We start from the raw sequence: 27,093 nt of genomic DNA on the forward strand, positions 1-27,093 counted from the left end.
TTTTTCATTATTTTTTCTCTTAGACCTGCAATAACAAGACATGCCCATAAAGGATTCTGTAGAAGTTTTCTGTAGAAGTTTAGATGTTGTCTGGATTTCTGTTAAATTTAATTAGTAGAGTAGTTTAAGGTCGCTTAAATATTTTCAACATTCTTTGCCTGGTGTGACTTTGAGGAAATAAAGAACTTGGGGTGTCGGTGCATATTTTAACCTTTACTGAGTGATTACATGGTTTTCATCAGTCATGAAAACATGCTTTTGCTTAGTGTCCTAAGTACTACACAAAACTCTCCACTACTATCTTCGCGTCATTTTCAGTAATCTTGATTTTTTTCCTTCTCTTTTCAATTCACTCTCAATGATCTGTATATTATCCCTTGGCATGAAAACCATTCATGTGAGATGAAGTCAAAATTTATCTTCCCAGTTATGAAGTCTGTTCATTAAAACCCTGATTTATCTACCCAGTTTCTTACTCAGTATTTCCTTTTTGGAATCTAATGTAACTAATACTTAATATACCTATGACTGCACTTAGGATTATTCTTTTTTTTTTTATTTATTTTTTTATTTTTTTTAATTTAATTTAATTTTATTTTTTTTATTTATCATTTTTTTTTATTAGTGAAACACCATGAAGTATACTTATAGACTCACAAATTTTTGTGCTTGGGTTTCAGTTATACAATGATCAAGTACCCATCCCTCCACCAGTGCCCATCCTCCCCCACCACGGGTCCTATCATCCCTCCGACCCCCCATCCTCCCCCCCCCCCCCCCCCCGTCCCACCCTGCCGCTGTGGCAGGGCATTCCTCCCTGTTCTCTCTCTCTTCTTTTGGGTACTGTGTTTTGCCAGAGAGGCATTGAGTGGCAGTCATCTTTGGTCTATAGACCACTTTTAGCATGTCTCTCCCACCCTGGGAGGGTCTTCACAACACCCTTTATTTGGTGCTCTCTTCTCTATCTGAGCTTCCTTCTCACCTAGCACATGTGGCTGGCCTTCAAGTCATGGAGCAAAATTCCTGGTACTAATCTGAGCCCTTCCTGGGTGTTAGTCTCCCGTTTTGTTGCTTTATGTTCCCCAGATGAATGCAATCTTTCTGTGTCTATCCCGCTCTTTCTGACTCATTTCGCTTAACATGATACTTTCCATGTAGTACCACTTGTATGTAAATTTCATAACTTCATCTTTTCTAACAGCTACATAGTACTCCATTGTGTAAATGTACCAAAGCTTCTTTAACCAGTCATCTGTTCTCGGGCACTCAGGTTTTTTCCAGATTTTGGCTATTGTAAAGAGTGCTGCAATGAACAAACAATTGCAGATGTCACTTCGACTATACATTTTTGCCTCTCTGGGATATATTCCCAGGAGTGCTATAGCTGGGTCAAATGGGAGATCGAATTCTAATTTTTTGAGAATCGTAAAAATATGGAACGCTTCACGAATTTGCGTGTCATCCTTGCGCAGGGGCCATGCTAATCTTCTCTGTATCGTTCCAATTTTAGTATATGTGCTGCCGAAGCGAGCACAACACTTAGGATTATTCTTATCCTAAATTTGATGATCCTTTTTTCTTCACTATATCACCAAATGGCACCTCCGTTTAATTCATTTACTCAAGCCACATGATATCCTTTTAGTACTCTACAACAACAAATTTTCTACGTCTTATGTTCAAATAGTTCAGAATCTGAATAATTTTTAGCTTTCTCATCAGCTTTCTCTAAAATGAAATTTTCCCTTAAACAAGTACAAAAGGCATTAACCAGGCTGCTTTCAATTCTATTTTCATTTAGGCCTAACTGGCATAAAATATAATATTTGCATTGGGGGTACAATATAATTATTTGATATTTAGATATGTTACAAAATTATCACCAGAGCAAATCTATTTTTTATCATAGTTAATGCTTCTGTTTTTATATGCTTTGAGACTATTATCTATAGGTTCCTAGATTGGCAGCTTAAAAAGATCTGATCCTGCCAAAGACTTGCTTTGAATCCTTTAAATATACTTAAGATAAACCGCAGTTCTTTTTTTTGTGGTCTTGGTAGAAAATGTTATTTATTTATTTATTTATTTATTTTCTGATAATTTTATTTGCCATTTCTTAAATTTTTAAAAAAAATTTTATTAGTGAAACACCATGAGGTACAGTTGTAGACTTACAAATTTTTGTGCTTGGGTTTCAGTTATACAATGATCGAGTACCTATCCTTCCACCAGTGCCCATTCTCCACCACCAATGATCCCAGTATCCCTCCCACTTTCCCATCCCTCCCATCCCACCCTGTCTCTGTGGCAGGGCATTCCCTTTTGTTCTCTCTCTCCTTTTGGGTGCTGTTAAAGCTCAAATTCTTTACCATAGCCTATAAGGCCCCAAAACGTCATACATATTCTCATTCCTGCCACTCTAAGCTCTACTGATCCCATTTCTGTCTTGTTGATACCCAAGTCTTCTGTTGGGCCTGTTAAAAGGCCTGAAATGTTTTTAATCCATTTTCTGCCATGTTCTTTACTCCACTGTTAATACTCACTTTTATCACTTCATCCAGATTTCTGTTTACAGTTGAAGCCAGAGAGTGGCCTTCCCTAATTTAGTCCTTCTTTGCTTCTGTTTTCAGTCTTGCTTTAGATTTCATCAAAGTATAAAGCATGACTTGGTATTGTATTTTAGGTTTACTATGCACTTTCAGTCCCAATCACTTAAGTATAGGAGTGTTTTTCTTTTTTTTTCCAGACATATGTCCAGAATCAATTCCTGCATACTATACTTCTCTTTTAATAGCTGTTGCAGTCTATGAACACACCTTAATTGTGACCAGTTAGGAAAACAATGACTTAAAAGAAATATTTTAAAAATGAAAAGAGTTTTATTCTCCAAAGCTTAAAAACAAAAGCCAGGTAACAAAGATTAAGTGTTATGGGTATACACTCTTAGTCTAAGTAGACATAACCTTGGCAGGAGCCTACTGACGACAATCCCTAGAAATCTCTCTGAATCATGTTCTCTTTCTCTATGAGCCTACTTTGGACTTTCTCTATTGTTGCTCAAGTCATAATAATACTCAGGGTTTGCATGTGTGTATATGCATTGTTTTTTCTGACTTTCACTCTGCTTTGGTATTGAATTGTCCACATCTTTAAATACAGGCATGTTTTGGTTATTTAGCATAATCTTTTCCTTATAAGAAGGGAGAAATCAATTTAAAACTTCTCCCTCTTAAAGAAAACATATTTGCAATTGTTAAACATCCCCCCTCGTGAGATTAGCTAATGTATTTCAATAAAAAATGTTCTCATATTTGATATTTTCATATTTGGGTTGAGATTTTATGAACCTGGAAATCTGGTTGTATATAACTTAAATAAATGAAACTATAGAATAAAGCTGTTAGTCACTATTTCTTTTCTATACTGTTTTGTGGTTCAGCTAACATCTTATTAAGGGAAATATTGTTATTCTTATTAAGTACATTTACTTAATATTTATAAAAAACAGATAACATAATTTTTTTTTTTTGCCTTTTGGGTCACACCCGGCGATGCAAAGGGGTCACTGCTGGCTTTGCACTCAGAAATTACTCCTGACATTGCTTGGGGGACTATACGGGGTTCTGGGAATCAAACCTGGGTTGGTCGCGTGCAAGGAAAACACCCTACTCACTGTACTATGACTATAGTCCCCAAAACACTAGTTTCAATGAAAAAAATCCAAATTTATATTTTCTCTGAAGAAAATATAGCATGGGATTAAAATAAAGTGAAGAAGACATTAGCAAAAAGAAAAAAAATCTGAGCTGAAACTTACCTGGAGCTATTGGATTATAATGATAGAATATGGTATAGAATAGATGTCCACATTTAGGTTTCTCTCTTCTGGAATATGTCGATCATGCCATCTTCTTGGTTTCTCATTTAGGCTGGAGAAAATGTATCATAAGGTCAAATACAGAGGTATAGAAAACTTATATGTAGGTTTTCTTAGCAGGTTTTTGAAAAGGGTGAATTTTATGGCGGTAATAATGAGTATAGAAATTATCTGAAGCCCACACCACGACCATATTGCTTACACACAATTGTAAAGGGTAATGGGATTTTTCCTCATTTGGGGGGCATCAATCACACCCATACCTCTGAAGAATAGTATGTTATATTCGCATTCTGAGCTGTGAGTTCTCCAATCTGGACTACCCATTTTAGAGGTGCGGTGGCCTAGAGCATTTCATGTGTGCACTCAAGCCTCACTCCTGAGCTCTTATCATCCCTACATTTTAATAAGTATGTCAAAGGTATTTTTTTCCCTGACCCTCCTGGATTATGCAGCTTCTCCCAGTTGCTTCATCTAGGGATAACAATGAGAAAGTTTTGGCCAGATCTCAGGAAGCATTTTTTTAAACTAAAGTCTAAATTGGTCTAGCCTCTGGGGGTAAAGGGAAAGATGATAAAATATGGACACAAACAAAAAAATCAATTTTCTTGGTTCCATAGAGATAAGACAGTAGGTAAGGCACTGGTCTTGCATATGGCTGAATGGATTCTATCTCCAGCACCCTATATGGTCCCCAGAGTGACTCTTGAGTGAAGAGTGATTTCTGAGTGCAGAGCCATGAGAAACCCCTTAACACTGCTGGATGTGGCCCCCAAACAAAAAAAAATCAATTTTTCTTGAGCTTTGGATTAGAATATGAATGATGGTTAGAAGCATTTGTATATATCTATATTGGAGCAATAGCACAGTGGGTAGGGCATTTGCCTTGCTCGTGGCTGACCCAGCCAACCCGGGTTCGATTCCTCCATCCCTCTCAGAGAACCCGGCAAGCTACTGAGAGTATCTCACCCGCACGGCAAAGCCTAGCGAGCTAACATGACGTATTCTATATGCCAAATACAGTAACAAGAAGTCTCACAATGAAGACTTACTTGGCCTGCTCGAGCAACTCGATGAACAACGGGGGAACAGAACAGAATGCAGTTGTATTTTTCCTTGAACTAAATTTAGGAATGAAAATATATAGACAAAAATCAATGAAACTAGAAGAATAAAGACAGGTGAGTTATTGCAAAGAATTTGCAAAACACCTCAAAAACTTACTCCAGGGCTGGAGCAATAGCACAGCGTGTAGGGCATTTGCCTTGCACACAGCCGACCTGGGTTCAATTCCCAGCATTCCATATGGTCCCCTGAGCACCGCCAGGGGTAATTCCTGAGTGCAGAGCCAGGAGTAACCCCTGTGCACTGCCAGGTGTGACCCAAAAAGCAAAAAAAAAAAACCCAACAACTTACTCCAGTTATTCCTTTATTTCTATAATTTTTATAGCAGAGTCCCAAATATACTGTGGTAATGTTGAGTGAGCTTTTTGGATCAGTAATAACTGTTTTATTTGTACTTGCTTGTAAACTATTGTCCCACAAGTTTTGCGATTTTGTTCTGTCAATCTCACTTCAGCAAGAGAAAAATAAGTTAGCTATTTCAATAAGCTTATGGTTGCCACAATCAATAATACATGACTTTATAATGCATGAAAGTGGGTGATGAGCTAATCTTGTTGGATTCCACATTGGTGATGTAGAGTTCTTCGTAACTTCTTGGCCTCATATGCGAAGAAGTACAATGAACATACTTTAGCAAGTTTGTATAGAAGAACTTTGAGGCTTGAAATATGGAAAATGAATAAAAATGGAAGAACACCAATCTTCCAAATGCTTTCTAATATGTTATGCCAAGGTATCTTCATCTGTGCCATTTTCAATGAGGAGAGATACTTCGGACTATACCTATAGTCTACCTTTCTGAAAGGTAAGGTCAACCTTTCTATCTTCCAGCCTTCCAGCTGAGGTGATAGCATTGAGGGCCCTGCAGGGAATTATATCTGCATAGTTGACTCTCTCTCCCACTGTCTTTTACCCTCTGTCTTTTGTCAGGTTTTTAAAAATTTTTTTTGAGTTGCTCACCAAAGATATCCACACACAACCTTTCCTGGAACAATTATAAATAGTTCCCCTTGTGCTTTCAGCAGACAGGGCAATGGTAACCAAGCAGATGGTACTAAGCTTATTGGGTCTAGAAATTGCAGCAGGAAGAAAACAGTCCTTACCAGTGAGTAGGAAGTAGTCAATCTTATCTCCAGATTGCAACATATATTAGTTAAAGCATAGGTGCATTCTGTTCTGTCCAACTCCAATATGCCTCTCAGGACGGGCAAGAAGAATCTCACACCCATGTCTTCTGGCAGAGTTTTCTCCAGGATGGGAGTGAGTTCTTCCTGCACCCAGGCTTGGGCCTGCCCAGTATAGGATACAAAGACATCAAAGGGGAAATCAACCTCTGAGGAGCCGCCCATCCAATTTCTAGTGCCAGGCATGGTAAAGGCAAGGTCACTTAGAACAGCCAAGTGGTATAAAGAAAGTCAGCAGGAGAGAAGCTGGTTAGAAAACTCAAACTCAAGACCATGTGGGAAGTGACCAGAGGAAGTGAGCAGAATCATATTAAGGTAATCAGAGGCATTTGCCCTAGAGACATAGTTTTCCAGCCCATACACTAAGGTTTGGGCTCTTTTCTGCCCACATACCTACCCAAGACCTTTCCCAATGCCCCTTAAAGGTGATAGCTGAGAAATAACACACATATTTAGGCATGTGGGGGGTTTAGATTCTTGAGGCTGTGGTCCAGCCTCAGGGCTGAGTCAGACTTGAGTAGCAACAGTCAAAGGCTCGAGCCCTGAAGCTGAACCCACGACTCCAAACTTAACAGTGTGGGAGACCAGGATTCTTGATTCCCCAGTCTTAGAATTACCCAGGCACAGATGGCTCAGCTTCTGGGTCACTGAAGCTTTGAGCCTGGAAGATTCAGAGAGGGAAGGGTTGAAAGAGAGGAGAAAGTCATCTTAGTTTTAGGACCTTAATTTGGTTCCAACTCAGATGTAAGGTTTTGGCTATCTCAATCCCTCCATGTTATCACTGAATATGGTGAATATGAGATTACCTCTTGCTGTGATAACATCATTCTGGAGTTAAGAAAAAGCAGGGTAGGCTCTATGGGGCAGAGTACACAACTTATTGTGGGATGTGCCTAGAATTCTCAGGTTTGAACTGCCCCATCCTCTGGGAGCATCAAGTGTGGGCCCAGCTTATTCATAGACAGACTCTGAAGCCTGGGCAGGTCATTCAGGAACCTGAAGTTGATGCCGTTAGGATCCCAGGTAACTCATATGATGTGGGGAGGAGAGAGACAGGAATCTTGAGAAGGATATCTACTGTTTTCTCTCCATCCAGGGTTAGCTTGGGAAATCTTGGACTGATGAGTCTGCTGTGAGCCTTGCTCTTTGCAGGAAAGCCAGTCCTAGACCTCACCTAGGCCTTTGGGTCCATTGACTTTGCCTCTTGGAAAAGAATTTCAGGAGGAGACAGGCAGTGAAGTAAAAATATTTGGAAGTTTTGAGGAGGGGGGTGGAGAGACAAAGGGGTGGGGGTAGAGTAAAATGTTCAAGCGGGCTTTTCCAGAATTGAGATCCACAGTACATACTCCAGCATTGAAGGTATCAAAGTATAGACCTTAAGAGGAGAGTTGTGGCTTACATATGTGTGCAGCACTACATGCACTAAGTAACAACATATATGCTCAGGCAATGTTTGCTGCACATGCTTCCTTTGTTCAATGTCTCTCTTACAGAGTTTCTTCCAACTGCCTTATGTGGGCCTTTCTTCTTCTTCTTCTTCTTTTTTTTTGGCGGGGGAGGGTCACACCTGGCAATGCACAGAGATTACTCCTGGCTTTGCACTCAGGAATTACTCCTGGTGGTGCTAGGGGACCATATGGGATGCTGGGAATCAAACCCTGGTCAGCCGCATGCAAGGCAAATGCCCTAACTGTTGTATTATTCCACCAGTCCTGCCATGGGGGCTTTTCTAACTAGATAAGAGTCATTGCCAAAGAACTCCACATCGGGAACCATGGCCTAGCATGGAACGAACACAGTGAGAGACTGTCTGAGTTCATCATGTCGACCAAGACAATTCATGGTAACTCACAGTTTCAGAAGGCCGAATCTAAACGTGGGACATGGGAGTCTCCCTGTGGACGGTTCCACAGCAAAATTGACCACATCATATTCAATCCACAGTTTTGCCTGTACAATGTTGCTGTTGTCCCAAAATTCCAAACGGGATCCAACCACCGTCTCCTTCATGCGAAATTCTCCTTCACAGAGCGGGGAGAAAGGGCTGCAAAGTTTAAGAAGAGAACTCCCAGAATGACCACCAACTGGGAGCTCTTTGGCACTATTGCTGCAACATGGGAAGATACCAACGTTGACAACATTGATGAAGAATACAATCGACTGGTTCAGCACCTCCATGATTGTGTGAGGAACACCAAGAGGGAGATAGCCACAAAAAAAGTCTGTCTTCGAAAACTCTTGAGCTTATTCGTCAACATGGTTTGGCGCATGCCTCAGGCAACTGGAAGCGAATGTCTGTGCTCGCAAAGCTGTGCAGAGATGCAATAAAGGAAGACCTCAAAGAGAGAAGAGCAGAAGTGCTAGTAGATGCAGCAGAAGTCAGGAAAAGCATTTGTAATGCCCGCCTATTCTCCGCCAACTATAAGACCAAGATGACTGCCCTCCGATGTTCTGATGGATCTATCACATCTTCCAGAAGGGCAATGGAGAAGATTATCCATGACTTTTACTCAGATCTTCTTGATAGCCATGTCCACCTGCCCACATGCCAAATTCCGCAGGATGGATATGTCATTCCCAATGTTCTCCCTTCCGAAATCTGACAGGCCATTTTGTCAGTAAAGAAACAAACAGTACCTGGCCCTGAACACCTGAAGAACCTGCTGTCAGTACTCATCAATACACTGGCATGGCTCTTCACATGCTACCTGTCTGAATGCAAGGTTCCATTTCAATGGAAAACCAGCAGGACTGTACTCCTGTACAAGAAGGGAGACATCCATGACATTGGCAACTATTGCCTGATCTGCCTATTGTCTGTCATCTACAAGCTGTTCACTTGAGTCATCCTGAATAGGATTGGCAGAACACTAGATGAGGACAACCATGCGAGCAAGCCAGTTTCCGAAAAGGATTCAGCACGATTGACCATATCCACACAATAACCAAGCTCATTGATGTTTATTGGGAGTTCAAGATGCCACTCTGTCCAACGTTCATTGATTTAAAGAAGGCCTTTGATTCTGTTGAGACGGAAGTGGTCATCGAAGCCCTAGCCAAACAGGGCATTCAAACATCAGGATCCTCTGTGAGCAATATTATGGATTCACTACCAGGATCTCACCATTCTACAAAGAAGTGATCATCGATGTCAAGAGAGGGGTTCGGCAGGGTGATACTATTTCACCGAAACTCTTCAGTGCCACCCTCGAGAATGTCATGCGATGACTGAAATGGGACGAAATGGGAGTAAAGATAGACAGTCGGCAACTACACCACTTCCACTTTGCTGAAGACATCATTCTCATAACACCAAACATTAGCCAAGTGGTACAAATGCTGGCCGACTTCGACCGTAAGTGTGGAAAGGTGAGCCTATAGCTGAATTTCACGAAGACAATGTTTATGAGAAACAGGTTTGTTCCTGACCTTCCATTCACTCTCAACGGAACGACCATCTCCGAATACAACAGTTATGTGTACCTACGTTGAGAAGTCAACATGACGAATGACCTGGCACCTGAGTTGCACAGGAGGAAGAGAGCAGCTTGGAACGCCTTCAAGAGCATTGAAGAAATAGCTAAGAGGATGAAGAACCTCCAGCTCCAGGCACAACCTCTTTGATTCCAGTGTTCTTCCTGCATTAACATACACCTCAGAGACCTGGGCCCTAAGAAAACAGGATGAGAACACTATTTGGTCTCCTAAAGAGGAATGAAAAGAGCTATGCTTGGAGTATCACGTTTCACTCAAATGAGAGAAAGAATCTGGAGTTCCGACCTTCATCGATGGTCAAGAATCAGGGATGCTGTCTCGTTTCTGAAGGCATCAAAAATCAGATGGGCTGGACACATAATGATATTTGGAGATGACCACTGGACTTGAGCTGTTACCGACTGGATTCCACAGGATGTCAAAAGACCGCGTGGTCGCCCACCTACAAGATGGTCCGACTTCTTTGTCAAAACCCTGAAACGATCGGTTTGAGGTTCTTTGTGTTCTTAGAATGAACAGACGCCACTGGGCTACACTAGCACATGACAGGGACAAATGAAGTTGTTACTGGCAACTGCTCGAGCAAATCGATAATTAACGGAAAGTCAAGTGATCAAAAGTCATTGCTAGGATGGTTGCCTGTATAAAATCTCTAAGGGCGGCCAGACCCATTGTATTTTCTGGTTTTGGCATATTGAATACGCAACAGATAATTTGCCAGGCTCTGCTGTGTGGATGGGATACTCTCGGTAGCTTGCCAGGCTCTCCGAGCGGAATAGAGGCTTTTGGAATAGCCTCTTATTGCCCTTTCAGGTGTTCCCATGGTTCCAACTATATTTGAACCTTATCAAATATGGTGCAGCAGTCCTGGAAAATGGGTATTAAGTGTCTTATGATGGTCCAGAAAGTGGCCTGGAGCGTGGGGGCAGCTGGGTACTGCAGGTAGTGGAGGTAGTGGAGGTAGTGGAGGTCAGCCAGTGAGGTATTTATGTGGTACTGGTAGGGTGGGTCTTCTGTGCGTAATACAATCCCTGGGTCGCAGGCAGTTGGTGAAAGCAGACAGGGCAGGGTAGGGTGGGGCTCCTGGTTTTAATCTCTTCGTCACCTGTGGTTGGTGTGAGCAGGCAGAGTATCTCTGTTTCTAGGTCCCATTGAGCCTTGAGTCCAAGGTCTCAGAGTTCCTCTTGCCTTGTTCTGTGGGTCTTCACTCGTGTGTGAGTCTCAGCCTGAGCATCTGGAAAATGCCCTGGAGCATGGCAGCGGCTGGGTAGTGGAGGTAGTGACCGCCCACCTACAAGATGGTCAGACTTCTTTGTCAAGACCCTGAACGATTGGTTTGAGGCTCTTCATGTTTCTGGAATGAACAGACACCATTGGGATACACTAGCACACGACAGGGACAAATGGAGACGTTACTGGCGCTTGCTCGAGCAAATTGATGAGTAACAGGAAGCCAAGTGATCAAGTGATCAAGGGCAGCCAGAAGGTAGCTCTGATGGCTCTTCCCCTGGCCACCCAGATTCTGGGGGGCTCGGGCTGCTCTCCCAGCTGAGGCAGCCCGGGCCATGGGGCAAATGGTGGAGGAAGCGAGGACCAAGCCAGTTGATTGATAAGATGGCATTTATTTCATTATCCCCACGTGCCTGCCACAGTCTCTCTGAGCCTCCCATTCTAGTCTCCACTGCTCCTCATTCCCACCTCCTCCTGTCTCTCCTGCTCATCTCTTAGTGCTCTATCTCGCAGCCTGGGCTCTCTCTCTCCATGTGCCTGCTCTTCTATTCATCTACATCCTTCTCTCTCTGTCCCTCTTGCTAGTCTCTCCACACTCCATCTTGCTGCCCTGCTCTTTCTCACTCTCTCCAACTACCCAGCCCTCTGGACTGATACTGCACCTAGTCTGGTAGCCAAATCAATATAAAAAGCCCTTCCCGAGAGCCCACCAGTTTCAAAGGAAACACCACCTTAAAGGCATACCAAAACTTTTCCTGACTGCCTCGGAAAAATACCCCTTAAGGTGTTTTTCTCCTTTCCTCAGTCCCAAAACTCAATCAACATTTTAATACTAGTTATTTATGTATAGACACAGTAAGAGATACACTGACGCTTGTAGAGCAGCTCTCCTGGAACATCTTGCCACAGACTCAGACTACAGAGCTCAGGCCTAACCCTACCAGAGTCTGAATCTAGTTATTACTTTTTGGATCATGACAGCATTTTTCCATGACCAAGTTCTTAACTTATAGTTAAGCATTATGGCACCTTGGCCAGGCCCATCTCGATGCCAGGGTAACACATAGCTTACTGCTTGCCCTGGTTCCATCCAGTCCCTTGTGGGGATCCTGCTTCTGGGGGCGCTAGGAAGTAAAGGCAGCTGAGGCTTAGGTGAGAGAACAGATGCCGAGGAGGAAAACAACACTGAGAGTCATATTACAAAAACATAGCATATACTATCTTCTTGTGTCCATACAAAAAGGACATTGCTCTGAATAAACTATGCAAAGAACTTAGGGAGAAGAGTAAAACAATATTTACAAGTCAACAGAGCACAAAGAAAGAAGTTACAAATAAAGACAGAGGAATGGGAGTACTGTGATGGGAGCAACCCAATAAACTTAAACTACCTGAGGCTATGCACGAAGGACAAAACACTGTTAACCTACAGTTGCCAAGGGGTAGGGTTGGGAGTAAGTTGATGGTTTTCTTTGATATTCCTTTCCTGGGCTTTGTTCCTGCTGGAGCTACTCTAGGAGGTGGGGTTTGGCCTGGCCTTCTCCGAGTTTGTGCTGTAATAGGTAAAGGTCTTATTAGGCCTCAGTTCCTACGCGCACAAGGTGCTCACAAATAACCAAATTATTTAATGAAAAGCAATTCTCACTTCTTCTAATTTTGGGTTAGTTGATTTCCTTGCTTCCCGAGAACTCATTGCCATGGGAGCCATTGCCTGTCTACCTGCCTGTCTGCTTCAAAGTAAAGTGCAGGTTAGAGAGCTACATGTTAGCAGATCTGCATCATCTCCACTGTCTTCCCATTGTTCATCGATTTGCTCTAGCAGGCCCAGTAACGTCTCCATTGTGAGACTTGTTGTTACAGTGTTTGGCATATCGAATACGTCACAGGTAGCTTGCCAGGCTCTGCCATGCGGGCGAGATACTCTCGGTAGCTTGCCGGGCTCTCTGAGAGGGGTAGAAGAATCGAACCTGGCTTTGCTGGGTCAGCTGCGCACAAGGCAACACCCTACTGCTGTGCTATCGCTCCAGCCTATGCATCATTTATGTTCCAAATTTGGTTCTTCTCCAGACTAAGTGCATGAAGCTAAAGTAGCCTGTCACTTTCCCAAGCAGTTTTGCTGCACCTGGTCCCACACAGAGAGGGCGTTCAAATCATACAATATTGAACCTAGCAGAGCCGAAAAATTTGGAGAATTCCTGTGGACAAGAGTCTAGAAACTCATCATATAGAAATTAACCTTGCAAAACTCAGGTCGTTATAGATATGACTGGAAATACTTCATACGGAGACATTCTCTTTTTATGATTCTTTCCTTGCAGTTTGAAAGGTGAATTTTATAAGTCCACACAAGTTCCTGACTATTATTCTTGCTCTTTCTCTCTATTGTAGTGTCTAAGACATTTCAGAACCTAGAACAGATCACAGATTAAGCAGACACAATGAGATTCTAGAAACTCAGAACAATTCAGGGCTGTGAATTATCTTTATTCTTGGAAAATCAATTTAGAAGAAATGACCAGTTGCAACACTTAGATATCCACAATGACAGATGTTCATTTGGCCAACTGAATTGTGGAAAACTTTAACCCAAATGATCCTCTTGAGCTCTGGTTAGCCCCGGTCTAGCTTAAGGCTCTGACCTCCCCTGTGTAGGACTAGATCTCTATGGAAGTGAAATCCTCAATTTTTTCTTTCTTCCTCCCCTGTTTCCATAGTTGCCCTTCCATCTTGTCCACAAAGTGCACCTAATACTGAGGCCACAATTTGTTAAGCATTGTGCAATTTAAAGGAAGACAGTGGACATAGACTTGAAATTTCTCAGCAAAGACCTTTTCTCATTCCCGACAGAAGAGGTCCAAGTGCTTTTTCTTCTGCGATTTTTTTCCCCACCTCCACTTTTCAGTTAAATTGAAGGTAGGGTGCCAGGGCAGAGGAGAGTAATTCATGAGCCTCCTAATCTCTTTCCAATCTGCATGGTTTCCTCCTTATTTCCCTTTTCCCCCCCTATTTCTTAATTTCCTTTTTTTTTTCTGCCTGGTTTGGGTGTCTTTGGCTCATATCCTGTTCTCTTGATGTCTGAAGAAATGAATTTTTCCAGAAGAGTTTTCTTCCTTAAGATAAATGCAACTGGGGCTGGAGCGATAGCACAGTGGGTAGGGTGTTTGCCTTGCTTGTGGCCAACGTGGGTTCGATTCCCAGCATCTCATTTGGTCCCCCAAGCACTGCCAGGATTAATTCCTGAGTGTATGAGCCAGGAGTAACCCCTGTGCATCGCCAGGCATGTCCCATAAAGCTCCCCACCTCCCCCCAAAAAGATAAATTCAACCAACTAGCCCCACTGTTTCTCTCTCTCCTCTCAGTTCTTCTATCAGCCGTACTACTACATGCAGCAGATTAAATAGAGGCAAACCAATCTTTTTTTGCAGGGAACTTCATGTTCAAACTGAAGTCAAGCACATGGAGAAGGAAGGAGGAGAAAGGAAATTTTCTATTTAAATGGTAGGAGCATTTATTTCAAAGGATATGAAGCATAGAGAAGTTTCTGTATTCAGAACTAACACTGGGTTTTGGTAATTTAGTATGCCAAAGAGAGAAGTATCACACTCTGATTCATATTGTGCTCAACCTGACTGAAACCCTTCTTTTTATTTCTTTGTTTTTTCTTTTTGTTGCTATACCTAGCAATACTCAGGGCTACACCTGTCTCAGTCAGTGATCAAGGGCTGCTCCTGGAAGTGCTTGAGGGACTATAGGATATTAAACAGGTCTCCTGTGTGCAAAACAGGAGCTCAGCCCTTTAAACTGTTCTCCGGATTGAAACTCTTAAAATTTTTTTCCTGGCTTTGTTCTTAGAGTAATAATTACACTAATATGATTATAGAGAAATTATGTTTTTTTCCTCATCTCATATATTCAGGCTTTTTTTTTTTGCCAGTACCAAACAAGACACTTTTAAATATTTTAAGATATACTCAGAATTTTTGACTAAAACACGAGGCTCTATAACACTTCAATTATTTTGCTTGTTTTTTTTTTTTCTTTTTGGGTCGCACCTGGCGATGCACAGGGGTCTCTCCTGGCTCTTCACTCGGGAATCACTCCTGGCAGTGCTCAGGGGACCATATGGGATGCTGGGAATCGAACCCGGGTCGGCTGCGCGCAAGGCAAACGACCTACCGCTGTGTTATTGCGCCAGTCCTTTGCTTGTTTTTATAAACACTTTTATTTTTCAAAAGTTTTCCTCGCTGCCAAATATGTTTTTCTTGCTGATTCCTTAGTAATAATGATGTGTTTGATTATTAAACTCCCAAAGATGCAGTGCTGAGAAAGGGTTTATTCTAGACTTTCATCACTATTTTAATTTTCTTAATTTAATTTTTTTAATTCCTAAAACATGTGGCAAAGTGTGTAAGCTGCATACTTCTAATCTAGTTCTCTTGCTTGCTAATATAACTTGAAATCTAATCTGATGACCTTGTACCCAACTTGCAAAATTAAATATTGCAACTACCTTGTATATAGAGATTATTTTGTCAGATATTTCTGCTTAATTCAAAGTATAAAGGAGTATGGGTTACCTTCTTTCATACACTCTTAAGTTTCAGCTGTTATATTCGAATAATGATGTAGCTTTGAGGATATAAATATGTTCAGAGAATGTTTATCAAAAAGCAAGAAATTCAGGAGAGATAGTACAAGGGTTTTGATACTTGTCTTTCATGGCCAACTTTAGTTCAATCCTCAGCACTACATATGGCTCTTGAGTACTTCCAGGAGTGATCCCTAAGCACAGAGCCAGGAGTAAGCACTAAGCATCATCGAGTGACCCCCAAATAATTTTCTACTTTTCACTCAAAAGTGGAGCTTGAGTCTGGTGCCTTAGACCGCTCGGCCATCCTGACACCCTGGGCTGGAGCAATAGCACAGTGGTAGGGTGTTTACCCTGCACGTGGCCGACCCCACAGACCTGGGTTCAATTCCTCCACCCCTCTCGGAGAGCCTGGCAAGCTACCGAGAGTATCTCGCCTGCACAGCAAAGCCTGGCCAGCTATCTGTGACGTATTTAATATGCCAAACACAGTAACAACAAGTCTCATGATGGAGACATTCCTGGGCATGCTCGAAAAAATTGATAAACAATGGGTAGACAGTGACAGTGACTCAAAAGTGGAGAGAGCCTGAATCCCTAATGATACCTTGGAGCTACCTGACTTTCAACTGCCATGGGCTGCCTACCTCTGAAAGTTTATATGTGAGAAAAAAGAAACTAAATTTTTATCTTACATAAGTTATTATTATATGTAGCTGAATCGAAGCCTAATATACACAACAACTCTGGACCTATGGATATACCTTGAGTTTATTTTTGTTTTTGTTGCTCAGATTGATCAAACTTAAGGTAACCAAATTATTTAATAAAAAGTAATTCTTATTTCTTCTAATTTTGGATTATTTGCTTTAATTTAGTTCAATGATAATTAAAATGTTGACTTTTAAAGTAACTTAAAGTAGTTTTCCTAATAGATAAATAACTTCTGTTATTTAACAAAAGATGGATATTTAAAATCATCTATTGAAAAGAAAAAGATTCATGTATTCTTTTCTTTTCTTTTTTTAAAAAAATTTTTATGTAGGAGTACTGCTATTTATTCAGCCACTGATTAGTTGATTGAATTGGGCATGAACTACACCTTAGTTTTTTTTTAATTTTTTTTAATAATTTTATTTATTGAATCACCATGAGAGAAGTTACAAAGCTTTTGGGTTTAAGTCTCTCTCATACAGTGAAACACCCATTCCTTCACCAATGCCCGTTCTCCACCACCAAAACCCCCAGTATACCCCCATCCCACACCCTCCCCCTACTTGTGGGGCAGATGATATCCACATTACTCTCTCTCTACTTTGATTACATTCAATATTTTGACACCAGACCCACCATTATTATTTGGGATTTTAACCCAAGACTCAGATCTGCTGAAAAGGCAACAGTAGACAATTTGTTTCTATTGCTGATTATGAATAACATATGATGTCGTGTGGCTGCAGTAGTGGCCGCGCAATTTTGAAATTCCAAAATTTTAGCAATTAAATCTGGAGGGATTTCTGCCAAGACCTCCTGGGTTCCAAGATTTGTTCCGGAATCTCTTGGATCATGACCGTTAAACAGCTTGATCAGGAGCCAGAAAGGCTGTTTGTGGGCGGCGACTCGGGGTCTCATTGGGATGGGGAGGAAAGGGCTGGCTCTAGCCCCATCCTGTGAGGCCCTGTGAGTGTCTCGTCACTGTGGGCCCAAACCTGACTGTCCAATAGCCTCTGGAGGACGGTGGCCACTGAGCTGCGAAGGGGAAGCAGGTGAAGGGACAGCACCCTTTCCCCACTGTGGTGGCCCGGTGACAGTAACCTACTGCGCATTCCGGATGCATTTCTGCCAAAAGCTGCTGGGTTTCAAGATTTGTTTCTGAGTCTCTGGGATCATGGCCATTAAGCAGCTTGATCAGGAACCAGAGAGGCCGTTCATGGGAGATGACTTGGGGTCTTGTTTGGATGGGGAGCGAAGGGCTGGCTCCATTTCCATCCGGTGAGGTCCTGTGTGTCTTGTCACTGTGGGCCCAAACCTGACTGTCCAATAGCCTCTGGAGGATGGCGGCCACTGGGCTGCCAGGGAAAACAGGTCAAGGCACAAAACCTATTCCCACTTGGGGTGGCCCAGAGCCGGTAATCTACTGCAGGGACTGGACGCATTTCTGCCAAAAGCCACTGGGTTCCGCGATTTGTTTCTGAGTCTCTGGGATCATGGCCATTAAGCAATTTGATCAGGAACCACTGAGGTCATGCTTCCAATTATATAACTGAGCCAAAGGTGGTTTGTTGGGTGTGTCTCCCACACACCTAATTGTTGGCCGTTTATTTTCTTGGTAAACTTTGCCCCAAGTTTTTGGGGTCTGGCCAAAGGCACAGCAGCAATTTTGGGGTATCTGGAATTCTGAAGGCGCCATCAGGCTGCTGATACACTCACCTCACAGGTACAGATTGACCTGCTGATGGCACCATACCCCTATCATATTCTCTTTTAAAAAATGTTTCTACACTAGTTGTAAACAGAGATTTAAATTAGAAATAAAAAAAGGCGATGAAAAATAAAATCATGTAGAGAAAGTTGTTCTATTAGGGATTGGAGATTCATTTAATTGTTTGATAATCTTCTTGCTTTCCCTATTCTTTTCATTCTAAGGAACAGAAGAAAAAATATAAAGGCAGAATTTGCTGCTAAAGCTCCTCATTCAGAGAAAGAGTAGATTCTGTACAAAATTAAAGTATTGGCAAGTTAACTAACTTTACTCCTCTTCATAGAGTGACCCCTAAATAAAAGTCTTTATGAAGCTCAGGAAACACATACATTACAAGCAAAAAGACAGATTTTTTTTTTTGTGATGGGAATCAAATCCAGGGTCTTACACGTGTAGTACTAATATCCAGTTACTGAGCTACATCACTGCCTGCCTTCTCCATTCTTAATAGTTTGTTTTGTTTTGTTTTTGTTTTGTGTTTTAGCCACTAGGAGAACTGCTTCACAGATCATGAGGTGCTGAGGATAAAAATTGGGCTTCCTACATACAAAATTCAGCCCAGTGAACAGTCTCTCTGAACCCATTCTAATTTCTTACGGTAGGAGGAAATCTTAAGTAAATAATATGCTTAAAAGCATTGCTCTCAATTATATATACCTTTCTAAACTTAACTTTTTTTTTGTTACTCAATATTTTAATTCTTTTTTTTTAAATTAGTGAAACACCATGAAGTACAGTTGTAGACTTACAAACTTTCATGCTTTGGTTTCAGTTATACAATAATCAAGTACCCATCCCTCCACCAGTGCCCATTTTCCACCACCAATGAACCCAGTTGCCCTCCCATGTCCCCAATCTCCCCCATCCTACTCCGCCTCTGTGGCAGGGCATTCCTTTTTGCTCTCTCTTTCCTTTAGGGTGTTGTGGTTTGCAATAGAGGCATTGAGTGGCCATCGTGTTTGGTCTATAGTCTACTTTTGGCATGCATCTCGCATCCTGAGCGAGTCCTCAAACTACCCTTTACTTGGTGTTTCCTTCTCTATCTGAGCTGCTTTTCCCCCAGCATGTGCTGCAGGCTTCCAAGCCACGGAACAGACCTCCTGGTACTTATCTCGACTATTCTTGGGTGTTCATCTCCCATACTGTTACTTTATATTCCCCAGATGAGTGCAGTCTTTCTATATCTGTCCCTCTCTTTCTGACTCATTTCACTTTAGCATGATAATTTCCATGTAGAACCACTTGTTTGTAAATTTCATGACTTCATTTTCTAAAAGCTGCATAGTATACTATTGTGTAGATGTACCAAAGTTTCTTTAACCAGTCATCAGTGACGGGAACTCGGGTTTTTTTTTTTTCAAAATTTTGGCTATTGTGAACAGTGCAGCAATGAACATACAAGTGCAGATGTCATTTTGACTGTACTTTTTTTTTGCCTCTCCGGAATATATTCCCAGGAGTTGTATTGCTGGGTCATATGGGAGCTCAATTTCTAATTTTTTGAGAACACTCCATACTGTTTTCCAAAAGGGCTGAACCAGTCGGCATTCCCACCAGCAGTAAAGGCGAGTCACTTTCTTCCCACATCTGCGCCAACACTGGTTGCATTTGTTCTTTTGGTTGTGGGCCAGTCTTTGTGGTGTGAGATGATATCTCATTGTTGTTTTGATCTGCATCTTCCTGATGATGAGTGATGTAGAACATTTTCTCATATTCCTTTTAGCCATTCGGATTTCTTTTTTGAGAAAGGTTTTGTTCATTTTATCACCCCATTTTTTGATGGGGTTCGATGTTTTCTTCTTGTAGAGTTCAACCAGTGCTTCGTCTATCCTTGATATCAACCCCTTATTAGATGGGTATTGGGTGAATATCCTTTCCCATTCTGTAGATTGTCTTTGTGTTTTGGTTACTGTATCTTCTGCGGTGCAGAAGCTTCTTAATTTAATATAGTCCCATTTGTTTATCTCTGTTTCCACTTGGTTGGTCAGTAGCATGTCATCTGTGAAGATACCATTAGCCTCAGTATCGTGGAGGGTTTTGCCGACCTTGTCTTCAATGTATCTTATGGATTTTGGCCTGATGTTGAGATCTTTAATCCATTTTGATCTGACTTTTGTGCATGGTGTTAAGTCGAGGTCTAAGCCCATTTTTTTGCATGTGGTTGTCCAGTTATGCCAGCACCATTTGTTAAAGAGGCTTTCCTTGCTCCACTTCACATTTCTTGCTCCCTTATCAAAGATTAGATGTTCATACATTTGGGGTTGTATGTAGGGATATTCCACCCTGTTCCATTGATCTGTAACTCTGCCTTTGTTCCAGTACTATGCTGTCTGATCTTGATTTTTTTCTTTTTGGGTCACACCCCGCAATGCACAGGGGTTACTCCTGGCTCTACACTCAGGAATTACTCCTGGCAATGCTCAGGGGACCATATGGGATTCAGGGAATCGAACTCAGGTCAGCCGCGTGCAAGGCAAATGCCCTACTGGCTGTGCTATCATTCCAGCCCCCTAAACTTAATTTTTAAATTACCCCTTCACCCGTACTTGAATGAAATATTGTCATGGAAATATAAGAAATAATCACATTCATACAAAAGAGGGGAAAAGTTCCAAATATTCTTTCTTATGTCACTCTGCATTAACTTGTATAATCATAGTTTTTCATGGTGTGTCCCTTCTTTGAGTAGTAGAACATTGTATTTACTACATATTTTTTGTACTTTTTCATGAAATTATTATCTTAACAAAAATTTTCATGTTTTCTAAGTGCAATTTTGCTCTCAGTAATTATTTGTGCTATTAATTGAGATTAATTTTTAAATTTTTTTGTCACCAATTTATAATATTGTTAGTAATAGAGTTTCATACATAAACTTTTCACTCAATTGAATTTTGGCCTTCATTGCTATGCAGTTTAGAAGGTAGTTACAGAGGACATAAGCATGCTTTCCAGTAAAACAAGTATAAGGAACAGCAGATTTCTAACTGACATTGAAGAATAAGATCTGATCCTTTAAGTAATCTTGGATAATATTTTTGGGTTCAGTTTGAAATAAACACAGCATGTAAAAGGCTTTCCTTGTATGTAGCTGACCCAGGTTCTATTACTGGCACCCCATATGGTCCCCTGAGCCCCTCCAGAAGTGATCGCTGACTACAGAGTCAGGATTAAGTTTTGAGCACCACCAGATGTGTCCCCAAAACAAAACAAAAAAGAAAAACACTACTTGTTTTCTTTGAGTCTCTTCTATCCTATGAGATTTCTATCCTAACTGTCTTATAATTTGTGAGGGTAAACTGAGAAACCATGTCAAAATGTCTTGTAAATGATAAAGATTCTTACAACAGTTCAAATTGCAATGAACTGTATAATACTTATATAAGATCTTATTCTGATTGATTTCATTTATTCATCACAGTTACTCTGTGATGAAAGCATTATCATTAGCTCTTTTTTAATAGATCTTTAAAAATCAAGGAATAAGGCAAAATTGCATAAAGTCACATAATTAATAATAATAATATTTAGATTTGAGACCAATCCATGTGATGCCAGTACTAGCTCTTTTCCAGACTAGAAATGTATGGACCCTATGGATAGATGTCTTTGAATCAAAAATCATCTCCAACTCTTTATTCTTATTTCATCCTTTGTAAATTGGAGGTGCATTAATATTGGCCTGACCTCTGGATTGTCAAAGGCAGTAGATATAGTAAGTTATGTGAAGGATTTATAAAAGTGTCTGGCATACCGCAGTGAATCAAATTATTAATCATTATTCCTCTCAATATTATCAATAAGAACAAACCTATATTTGGGAAACAAGCAAATTTACATATTTTACTCTTGTATATCTGTAACACTGTCCTCTCATGTGCCCATGCCTAGCAGTAGGGCATTTGCCCTGCACGCAGCCGAACGAAACGAAACGGGTTCAATTCCTCCACCCTCTCGGAGAGCCCGGCAACTACCAAAAGCATCTCGCCCACATGGCAAAGCCTGGCAAGCTACCCGTGGTGTATTCGATATGCCAAACACAGTAACAACAAGTCTCACAATGGAGATATTACTGGGCCTGCTCGAGCAAATTGATGAACAACGGGAGGACAGTGCTACAGTGCTATGAATATAGAATATATATAATGTTTGGATTTATGAATACATTTTACTTTGTATGAGAGATTTGGCGTTTTTATATCACAAGAATTTAAGGCAACTAATGATTCACACCTGAAAGTGAAAAGTACTGACATTTTTTTCATTTTCCCCAAGGAAACCACTAACCAGCACAATCATTTGAAAATACAGTCTAGCTGTAAATGCTCAGATAAAAAAGAAAACTTGTTTTACCACCCCAACCTTATTACTGAAATGCTTCCTGACTCTGAAAAATACATGCATATAAAACTTATAGTGGTATGTAACATGATTTAATACAGAGGAAAAGGCTTTGAATTGTTTGTAGTGTTTAACTTATAAGAAGACATCATTGAAAAGTTAATGACCACACAAATAGAGTAAAGTAAAAGTAAAGGCCCTCCCGTTGATCGTCGATTTGCTCGAGCGGGCCCAGTAACGTCTCCATTGGAGACTTTGTTGTTACTGTGTCTGGCATATCGAATACTCTCGGTAGCTTGCCAGGCTCTCCGAGAGGGGTGGAGGAATCGAACTCGGGTCGGCCATGTTGGCTGCGTGCAAGGCAAATGCCCTACCGCTGTGCTATTGACCACACAAATATGTTAACTTAATAACAGAAGGTTTGAATTTCTGACATTACGGTAGAACTATTTTCTGCTTTGTCTCCTTGCATCCTTTTGATTACTTTGAGCCCTTGTCTGATCTCATGACTTTAAAATTCTGTTCTCAGGATATGATAAGTCATAGCACTTGAAAATATTCTCAATATCTACTTAAATAAGAGATAAATGATTGAGATCTATTTAGACTAATCAAGGAACTTAACTTCTCACGTTAAAAGAATTAAGAGCTGTTATATCTGGGACATCCATTTAGATGCTCGCAAATGCAATTCTACCTTCTTCATATCTTTATCAAGATATTTTTGTAAGATAAAGTTCTTAAGGTAAAAATGTTATTTGCATTATATGCATATAATTTTACATACTAGATTTTATGGGAGTTTTGTTTTTTAATTAAATCATGAGTTCTAATTAATATTGCTTTTATTTAACAATTAAAAGTGGAAGTAATGATAATGATCAATAAAAGGTTTGTGATTGATGGAATTTCTAACTCCCTGAATACTAATTCATTCTGTAAATTGTCATTCTAATCTAACTTCTGAAAACTGTATCCTATGACATAAAAAGTTACAATATAAATCATATTGAGTGGTATATTATGCTCGCAAAACAGTGATTATAAAATTTTGCTTTATTATGGGAACAAGTTTTATTCTTTATGAAATAAAACACACACATACACATATGAAAATAGTTGCTTGGCAGTGATGAAATTTGGAGATTTTTCTTACTTAAAATTTTCCTTTGGTGTTGGAGCGGATAGGATGTTTGCCTTGCATGTGGGCAACCCGGGTTCAATTCCCAACATTCCATATGCTCCCCCAAGCACTGACAGGAGTAGTTCCTGAGTGCAAAGCCAGGAGTAACCCCCATGCATAGTTGGGTGTGACCAAAAAGCAAAACAAGAAAAATTTATGCCCCCAAGGCAGAGCCTGGCAAGCTCCCCATGGCATATTCAATCTGTCAAAAACGGTAACAACAAGTTTCACAATGAAGACGTCACTGGTGCCTGCTTGAGCAAATTGATGAACAACAGGAGGACAGTGCTATAGTGCTATGTTATTTTAACTTTCAGCAGCAAATAGAAATTAAATATTTTTTAAAAAGTTAAGTAATGTATTACCAATTATACTATTTTTCTCTCCAGTTTTGTTTTTATTTTCTATTTATTTGCTATTTTTGGGTTACACCTGGCGATGCTCAGGGGTTACTCCTGGCTCTGCACTCAGGAATTTCTCCTGGCGGTGCTCGGTGGACCATATGGGATGCCGGTGATCAAATGCAGGTCAGCCGCGTGCAAGGCAAATGCACTAGTCGCTGTGCTATCGCTCCAGCCCTTCCCTCTACAGTTTTGGAGAGATATATTTTATTATCTACAATTTAGTAGATTTGCTCATTAAGTGCTGATTCACACAGATAAAATATATTACTATTCAGATAACTACATTACTAAATATTTTGATTGATACTGTTGTATTTGGAATTAGATTTGTCAAATTAGATTAGTTCCAATGGAACTGGGAAAAGTGAAATATGTAAAAAAAATCACATATGACTGGATGTCATTAAGCCAACATACTATTATTGTCCCACAGATATCTTGGATAATTACTTCTAAGAATTTATTTACCAGGAATGACCCCATTACAATAATAATAATGTCAAATATGATGGGAACCATGGTCAAATAAATTATGGTCATTTTATTTACAACTGAGTAAACCAAAATGACACAATGATTTGATCCTAGAATCATTAATCTAAGTTATCAAATTTAACATGATTTTTTGTCACATATAAATCATATAAATTATCCAAAACACGCAAATGCATACATTCCTAATTAACATACAATCTAGTTGCCAAAGAAGAACTTAACATTTCGATTATCTATGCCATCTTCCTGCTTTATAATTATTGTTGGTCCTATCATTACTTAATTTCATAAGCTGATATGGTTCAGTATCAGATTTAGACGTGAACATTTATTAAACGATATAATTCTGTTTGTTTCTTTGTTAGGTGATACTGACCTGATAATGGTGGGCTCATGTAGTATGTTTTACGTTATATTGACACTCCCTAGAATTTTCCTCAGGGCTGCCTTTATCTCTTTGTTCCGGAGGCTATAGATGATGGGGTTGAAGAGTGGGGTCACCATAGCATAAAACAAAGTTGCAATTTTCTGCATCCCAACAGAATTTCCTAGCCCTGGGCTCACATACATGACCATCAGAGACCCGTAGAATAGTGATACCACAGCCAAATGAGACCCACAGGTGGAGAAGGCTTTATGTCTCCCAGTGGCAGAAGGCATACGTAACACAGCTAACAGGACAAGAGAGTAGGACCCAAGGATGAAGAAGAAATTACCAAAAATAACTAATGAGCTGAGAGTATAGCAAAGCAGCTGGGTTTTAGGGGCAGAGGTACACATTAACATAAATAGTGGCCCTGGGTCACACACAATATGGTCAATGATATTTGGACCACAAAAGGGCATTTGAGAGATGAGGACAATGGGGATCAGGAACCACAGAAATCCACACACCCAGCAAATAATGACCAGTTTGATACATAGAGGTGTGGTCATGGTATTAGGGTAGTGCAAGGGTTTACAAATAGCTAGGTACCTATCAAAGGCCATGACAGTTAAAAGGAAGCATTCAGATGTTCCCAAAGCAAAAAAGAAATAAAATTGGAGAAAACATCCAGCAAAAGATATAGACTTATTTTCTGAGAGGAAGTTGACCAGCATCTTGGGCACAGTAGAGGAGACATACCAGATTTCTAGAAAGGAGAAATTCCCCAGGAATATGTACATGGGGGTGTGGAGTCGCCGGTCACACCGCAGTGCACAAACAATGGCCCCATTCCCTGATAGGGTCAGAGCATACGTTGTAGTGAAGAATGAGAAAAGCAGGACTTGAATCTTCCACTCACAAGAAAAACCTAGGAGTATAAATTCTCTTACAAAAGTAAAACTGGAGTCTGTCTCAGAGACATTCATTGTGTCAGTAACCTGAAAGTTCAAGAGATATAGCAGTATCAGTAAGGCAAGTTTCAAATGTGTTTCTTTTTAAGAATGAAAAGAAGATAATCAATACAAAGTTGTTTTTCAATAAAATCACCAGGATGAAAACATAGTTTACTTTTCCTAGATTAATTATTCTGAGTTTGGGGTATAATAGGTAGCTGATGGTACAGAAACAAATGCTTGCCTATTTAGGTGGCCTATTTAAGTAATAAGGTCTCTCCCTTATTATGGTATCATGATAAAACAAGGTAAAATTAAGCTCACTTTGCAACCTATTAATTTTTGGGTAAATGTTCTAGAAAGACTGTAATACATTAACATAATGAAAGCACTAGTTTATTTTCCTAAACCTTACTATAGAATCACAGTGTCAGTAAAGAAGCTTTATATTTATATCTTATAAATTCCTACTTATATCTCAGTTAAATTTATGACTTGGGGCTGGAGAGATAACACAGGGAGTAAGGAACTTGCCATACATGTGGCTGATTGATTCTGGCTCTATTCTCAGCATCATTTGTTTCTCCAAGCCTCCAAGTACTACCAGGTGTGCCCATTGCCACAGTAAGAAAAAATAATATATTACTTAATATATTAATTTAACATAAGAAATAAATGGATATATTTTATAGTGAGTTGGGAATAATTTTAGAGTTTATATTTCTGCTTTTCTGCTCCTTTTGCTCTTGGCTTTAGCATTATAAAAATGTAATGCTATAATGTTACTTACCAAATTCACTTTCAATCTTGTGATATTGCAATTTCCTCTTTCGAAAATAATTCTTGCTTTCTCTTTTACCTGTTGAAAAAATTTCAAAATAAAATCTAAGAATGGGAATTTAGTGTCTGAAGTCTCTTCAAATAAAATATTTTTTATACTCTGTCTAAAATAAAATAATTCTACTATATTACAGAAATAAAAATACATTTTTTATAAGTAAATTTTCTTCACTTTATATTCTCATGGAAAAGATGCTAAGGATCCAGTTGGATCTAGTTTTCTTGCACAAACACATTTTTCAACAGGAATTTTTCTTCCACTCTATTCTCTATATCAGTGCTCTAAGAAGTCTTTTAGAATGATTTTGTTAAAACTGTGTTTGTAGTACTTTCAGTAATAAATGTACTTAAAAACCTTTCAAGCCAGTAGCCTTACTAAATCAACATTAAAAAATTATGGAATAAAAGGAGATTGATATTGAGGTGTCATGATTCTCTACAGTGCTCAAGAAATAAAGACATCATAACTTTGAAATTGACCAGCTCTTTCAAGTACCTGTTTGATAAGTCATATTCTTCTGTTGCCAGC

At 40.1% G+C, this 27,093-nt stretch overlaps 1 protein-coding gene, 1 non-coding gene and 1 pseudogene across 2 annotated transcripts; all 3 read right to left on the reverse strand.

Moving 5' to 3' along the window:
- Positions 1-19: 19 nt before the first annotated feature.
- On the reverse strand, positions 20-6,707 carry LOC130041698 (toll-like receptor 11; annotated as a pseudogene).
- Positions 1,428-1,534, reverse strand: LOC130042118 (U6 spliceosomal RNA). The gene has a single exon (XR_008795095.1). It is a non-coding gene; the product is annotated as a U6 spliceosomal RNA (small nuclear RNA).
- Positions 6,708-24,809: 18,102 nt separating the features above from the next.
- LOC130041699 (olfactory receptor 11H12-like) lies at positions 24,810-25,766 on the reverse strand. Its single transcript, XM_056133944.1, has one exon. The coding sequence runs from the start codon at positions 25,755-25,757 to the stop codon at positions 24,810-24,812; it is 948 nt and encodes a 315-aa protein (XP_055989919.1). The 5' UTR covers positions 25,758-25,766.
- Between the last annotated feature and the right edge of the window lie 1,327 nt (positions 25,767-27,093).

Source organism: Sorex fumeus, unplaced genomic scaffold (genome assembly GCF_029834395.1).
Source record: "Sorex fumeus unplaced genomic scaffold, SorFum_2.1 ptg000098l, whole genome shotgun sequence".
NCBI classification, from domain to species: Eukaryota; Metazoa; Chordata; class Mammalia; order Eulipotyphla; family Soricidae; genus Sorex; species Sorex fumeus.

Bases quoted from the DNA above. Each gene is read 5' to 3' on its own strand.
- LOC130041699 (XM_056133944.1), bottom strand. From the start codon at position 25,757: ATGAATGTCTCTGAGACAGACTCCAGTTTTACTTTTGTAAGAGAATTT.